The sequence below is a fragment of the Pteropus medius genome, unplaced genomic scaffold, assembly GCF_902729225.1.
Source record: "Pteropus medius unplaced genomic scaffold, Ma_sr-lr_union100, whole genome shotgun sequence".
NCBI lineage: Eukaryota > Metazoa > Chordata > Mammalia > Chiroptera > Pteropodidae > Pteropus > Pteropus medius.
In genome coordinates, this window is record NW_024350923.1 from 5,411,031 (window position 1) to 5,416,790 (window position 5,760).

General features: G+C 58.3%; 1 protein-coding gene across 1 annotated transcript; it reads left to right on the forward strand.

Annotated features, from left to right (window-relative positions):
• The first annotated feature begins 395 nt into the window (after positions 1-395).
• Positions 396-5,747, forward strand: RELA (RELA proto-oncogene, NF-kB subunit). The gene is made up of 8 exons (XM_039840907.1): positions 396-564; positions 1,154-1,180; positions 1,281-1,432; positions 1,581-1,729; positions 2,567-2,658; positions 2,990-3,121; positions 3,966-4,070; positions 4,281-5,747. Exons 1-8 carry the CDS (start codon positions 558-560, stop codon positions 4,559-4,561), a joined length of 945 nt encoding a protein of 314 aa, XP_039696841.1. The 5' UTR covers positions 396-557; the 3' UTR covers positions 4,562-5,747.
• Positions 5,748-5,760: the final 13 nt, after the last annotated feature.

Below are 5,760 nucleotides of genomic sequence, written 5' to 3' on the forward strand. Positions count from 1 at the left end.
CCGCTCGGCCTTTGCGGGCGGAGCAGGCCCGGGCCTTTCCCTGCGCAGGCCCGGCGGCCCGCAGGCCAGCAGCCCTGGCTTCGCTCCAGACTCGGCCCGGGGTGACATCACCAAACTCCTCCGACCCGCAGGAGGGGGCCCCGAAATCCCCTAAAAACATTGTGAGTAATCGCCGGGCCCGCCCTCCAGGCGGAGCCGGGACCCAGGAGCAAGCCGAGCCGGCCCGCCAGCGGCCTGGGGACCGGAAGACTCTCGGTCCCCGGCGCGGCGCGCTCTTGCTCCGGGCCCTCGGCGGCGGGGCGCGCGCGGCCTTTCGTCCTCCGCGCGCCGCGCGGGGCTGCGGCGGCGGCGGCGGCGGCGGCGGCGGCGGCGGCGGCGACGGCGGCGACAACGACAACGACAACGGGGCAGCGCGCAGGCGCGGCCGATTCCCGGCAGTGACGCGACGGCGGGCGCGCGCGGCGCATTTCCGCCTCTGGCGAATGGCTCGGCTGTAGCGCGCGCCGCGGGCCCAGCTGCGACCCCGGCCCCGCCCCCGGGACCCCGGGACCCCGGCCATGGACGGTGAGGGCGCCCTCTGCCCCCCGGGGATGGCTGCGCCGGGGCCGCCGGGACCGCGCCGGGAGCCTCCGCGCCGCCTTCCGTCCCTTCCTGCGCCGATGGGCGCTGCGCAGGGAGCGGCCGGCCGGATGGTGGTGCGGGGCGGGGCAGGCGTTGAGGGGTCTGACTCAATTTCCCCCCTGGGTGGAGGGGGCTTTGACTCAGTATCCTCCTTGGGTGGGCGGGGAGGGTGAACTCCGACTCAGTTCCCCCCTCCACCTCCTCCCCGGCGCCCATGGGGACAGTTCTGACTGTTTCCTTTTTAGGGGAGAAAATCAGATTCAGTGTTCTCTCAGGATCCCGGGTGGGCAGTGTCGTCCCTTAGTTTTCCTTAGGAAAGTAGAAAAGGCCCTGACTCAGTTTCCTCCAGTAAAGAGAGCACGCCATGCCCAGTGTTCTCTTAGGAAACAGGTGTTTCTGGCTCCTTTACTCCTACCCCTCAGTTTCAGTGCAGGCTCCAGGGAGCAGGCCCTGACTCAGTTTCCCTGGGAGGCTCTCCCGGGTGAGGACGGGAAGTGGGCTTGTGCTGACCCTTGTCTCCCTCCTATTTCAGACCTGTTCCCCCTCATCTTCCCCTCTGGTAAGTGGACCATCCTTCCTCAGCGGTTCGGGACCAGCTCCCCAGGGTTAGGGGCAGTGGGGGCAGCTGCCTGACGCGGGCTGGCCCGGGTCTCCCGCAGAACCAGCCCCGGCCTCCGGCCCCTATGTGGAAATCATCGAGCAGCCCAAGCAGCGGGGCATGCGCTTCCGCTACAAGTGCGAGGGTCGCTCAGCAGGCAGTATCCCCGGCGAGAGGAGCACGGACACCACCAAGACCCACCCCACCATCAAGGTCAGCACCTCCCGCTTGCTGGCAGAGTCTGCGGGGAGGGAATGTGGAACCCCCAGCAGGCTTCTCTCCAGCTGTGTCTGGCCGTCTGTGTCTGGGAGTTAAGTCTGGGATTCCTGAGCCTCTAGGGTGCTCTCTGTACTTTGGACAGATCAATGGCTACACGGGACCAGGGACAGTTCGCATCTCCTTGGTCACCAAGGACCCCCCTCACCGGCCTCACCCCCATGAGCTGGTGGGGAAAGACTGCCGGGATGGCTTCTATGAGGCTGAGCTCTGCCCAGACCGCTGCATCCACAGGTGAGCTCCCTATAGGCGGGTAGGGCATGGGCAGTGAGGTGGGAGGACAGGAGGCGGGGCAGTTGTGTCCCTGTTACAGTGTTACTTCTTTCTGGACACGGCAGAATTCCTCACTGCTTGCTCTGTCCCCACCTGTGTCTTAAAATTATCTGTGCGTGTACTCAAGTAGAGATGAACTCCATGGGAGGACGGGTTTCTAATTACCTCTGAGGCCCTAACCCCTGTGGCTGGAAGGGCACGTCCCTCATTGTCACAGCTCTTGTAATGAGAAAGAAAACCACTGAACCAACAGTCTCCCCTGGAGCTTACGTACCAGTTGACAGAAACAGGCTGTAAATAAACATATAAAGAAATAAACAAGATACCATTTGAGAGTAATAATTTCAATGATGAAAAGAAAACAATAAGGTCGGAAATATTGCCTGGGCTGGGGGGAAGCCGGAGCTGGTCTCATTACTTTGAATTGGGCAATCCGGGAAGGCCTAGCTTGGGTAAAACTTGAATGATGAGAAAGCAGATAAGCAGGAGAGAACATTCCAAGCAGAATAAACAAGTGCAAATGCCTTGAAGTGGGAATTTGGTTTGTTTGGAGAACAGAAAGAAGCCCCTGTGGCTAAGGGTGGAGAGCCCACAGGGACTTGGCCAGGGGCAGATCACAGGGCACAGGGACTTGTCAACTAGAGTAAGGAGTAGGTTTCATTGCAGCACAGTGGGAAGCCATTCTGGGGGTTGATGGCCCGGCAGGAGGGGTCGGGGAGGAAGGGGCTGGCTGGGCAAGGCAGGGGGGCCCACACTCTGCTGGGGAAAGTACGACTGATGCCTGGCGGGGGGACTCAGCTTCCAGAACCTGGGGATCCAGTGTGTGAAGAAGCGGGACCTGGAACAGGCCATCAATCAGCGCATCCAGACCAACAACAACCCCTTCCAAGGTGAGGGCTGAGGGGACGAAGGCCTGGGCTTGCCTGGAGCACCCCCACCCTCTGTCACCTTTCCGAGGCCACCTTCCCTGCATCTCTCCCTCAATGGCCAAGACTCACAGTACAGATGGAATCTTGCTGCCCATTCAGTACACATTCCCATTTTACCGTTGGGGAAACAGACCCAGAGAGGGACATGACATCCAGGGGCACACAGGTCAGTGATGGGTCTAGAACATTCTCTTCCTCCTCCTCTAGGACTCCTGCTGTTTCACATACCCTCACACTGCCCTTCCAGCTCATTGCCCTGCCTGGCTCTCCTAACCATCTGTTTTTCTGGCAGTTCCCATAGAAGAGCAGCGTGGGGACTACGACTTGAATGCTGTTCGGCTCTGCTTCCAGGTGACAGTGCGGGACCCGTCAGGCAGGCCCCTCCGCCTGTCACCTGTCCTCTCTCATCCCATCTTTGACAACCGTGAGTGGCCACGGAGTGCAGGAAAGGGAGAGGGTGGGCCTGTGAGGAGAGGGGGCTACGATGGGCGTGGCCTGTGAGAGGCCCTCTGGCTTCGTTTGGTCATCTCATGTATTCGGCATCTCTTCTGTGTCCAGCTCTGCTGGCCTGAGAGACAGGGAAAGACCCAGAGCTGCGCCTGTGGTGTCGCCTCCAGGCTGATGGGGAGTCAGATGGGAGAGAGGCATTTCCAGTATGAGATGAGAGGACGAAGTGCTCAGGACTGTACTAATGACTCCAGGAAATGGAGTCCCGGGAACAGACAGTTAGAGAGCAGTAATTCAATGATGAAAGCTCACAGGAAGTTCACAGATGAATTGGGCGGACATTGATTAAGTGCAATCTTTAATTAAGTAACCAACAGGATGCATGAAAAATAAAAGAGCTCCAGAGCCCTAAGGACAGGAAACCAGGATGAACCAGGGGTCAGGAGGTGCGAAGGTGCTTTTGATATAATAAACTGGGCCTCGAAGGCTGCTGGCTCAGGTAGAGAAAGGAAGTGTGTGATCAGACTGGTTCCCAGTAGCTGTACGCTCCATGAAGGCAGAGATGTTTGGGTTTTGTAGGTTGTCGAATTCTCTGTGCCTAGAACAGCGTTGGGCACATAGTAGGTCTAGTAGATAAATAGTTGCTGAATTGGCTGGGGCGAGGAGCCAATGGGAATGGTTGAACCTTGGCTGTGGAGGTGCGGTCAGCAAGCCCTGGACAGCCTTGACTGTGCAGTGGATCGGGGTGCCGCATCTCCTGCAGACCAGTCCTGGGGACCTCTGGTGGTTCAGGGCTTCCTCCTTTGTTCCCACGCTCTCAGGCGCCCCCAACACAGCAGAGCTCAAGATCTGCCGAGTGAACCGCAACTCCGGGAGCTGCCTCGGTGGGGATGAGATTTTCCTGCTGTGTGACAAGGTGCAGAAAGGTACATGCCCAGAAGCAGGGCGGGACTCTGGAGCAGGCGGTGAGGGGCAAGGCTGAACAGAGATGGCAAGTGTCAGGGAACTAACTGGCTTTAAACACCACGCACACCTTGGAGGGAGCAGAGTGATGGATCTCAGGAGACAAGTATCAGCGGGGGGCGCTGTGGGTGAGTCAAGCAAGCTGGCCCACACTGCCGCCCCATCTCTCACAGAGGACATTGAGGTGTACTTCACTGGACCCGGCTGGGAGGCCCGAGGCTCCTTTTCGCAAGCCGATGTCCATCGACAAGTGGCTATTGTGTTCCGGACCCCTCCCTATGCCGACCCCAGCTTGCAGGCCCCCGTGCGTGTCTCCATGCAGCTGCGGCGGCCTTCAGATCGGGAGCTCAGCGAGCCCATGGAATTCCAGTACTTGCCAGACACAGGTACACGGCTGGGGAGGGGAACTCCAGCCAAGGAGAGCGAGGCCAGGGCTGGACATCTGGGGCTGTAGTTGAGGGTCAGGAGCCGGGCAGGGATTAGACAGTAATCAGATTTCTCGCCTCGCTTAGGAACAACAATACCCAAGACTTAAGAAGCTCTTATTACACACTTGCCTCTATTTCAAGCATATCAGTAAATTACCTGATTTTATTCTCAGGCTTCTGGAGGTAGGGGATAGTATCTAATTTGCTTGAGGTCACGTAGGTAGTGAGTCACAGAGTTAGCATTTGAACTCAGGCTCTCTGGCCCCAGGGTCCTGTTGCTATGCCACGCGCACAGCTATGGTTGGGTCAGGGCCTCCGGGCATCTGACCACAGTAGGAACAGCTAGAATGATCCTCTGTCCAAAGTCGGTCCTCTAGCCTGAGGGTGTTTTCTACCCTAGGGGCAGTCTAATAGGGTTTGGAAAGCAGCTCCTGAAACAGACACCAGTTTATCCCACAAGTAATTATTGGGTGTCCACTTGGTGCCAGGGCCTGTGCCAAGTATTGTGAATATAAAGATGAATAAGATGTGTTTCCTGCCCTTCAGAAGCTGAGTCAGGTGAGAAAGACAGATACGCAAAACAGTTCCTTAAGTCACAGAGTAACGCGACAGGGAGGGAGGTGTGTGCAGAGTGCCCTGGGAGCTGGAGGTGGCTGCACAGAGGAGGTCAAATTTAAGTTGGAGAAGGACAGAGAAGCAGGTTCCCCCGGCAGGTGGACCAGCGCTCGGCAGTTGAGGGCTGTTGGAGAGAACATGGCGTGTTTGGGGGCAGCTTCATGGTGTGAGGTGCCATGGGGCCGTGAGCAGCCCAGGCAGGCGGGCCTTGAATGTGAGACTTAGGGCTTTCCTCTGGGAGGCAGTGGGCAGCCACCAATGGTTTATAAACACAGGAGTGACAGGAGCAGATCTGGAAGCTCACTCTGGTGGCCGTGAGTAAAGGACCTCAGGGGGAGACATTAGAGGGCGGCCATACTGGAAGATGTCACAGTGGACCGGGAAGAGAAGACGTGGTGTGAACCTCACGGAGGGAATGGCAGAGAGAGACGATCTCCTCTACCACCGTCCTCCGTTACCCTTCAGCCCCACGGGCCTGTGTGTGTCTGACACACACCAAACCCAGCCCCTCCCCGCCCACACTTCCAGTACTGTTGTATCATCCCGTGTCTTTCCCTCAGTGTTTTTATCACTGAGGGAGTGCTAAAAATATGATTGTGTCCCTGCCTCT

Excerpts from the sequence above, each read along its gene's own strand:
- RELA (XM_039840907.1), top strand. Across the intron at positions 1,433-1,580 it reads AGACCCACCCCACCATCAAG|ATCAATGGCTACACGGGACC; the intron begins GTCAGCACCTCC and ends TACTTTGGACAG. Across the intron at positions 2,659-2,989 it reads CAACAACAACCCCTTCCAAG|TTCCCATAGAAGAGCAGCGT; the intron begins GTGAGGGCTGAG and ends TTTTTCTGGCAG.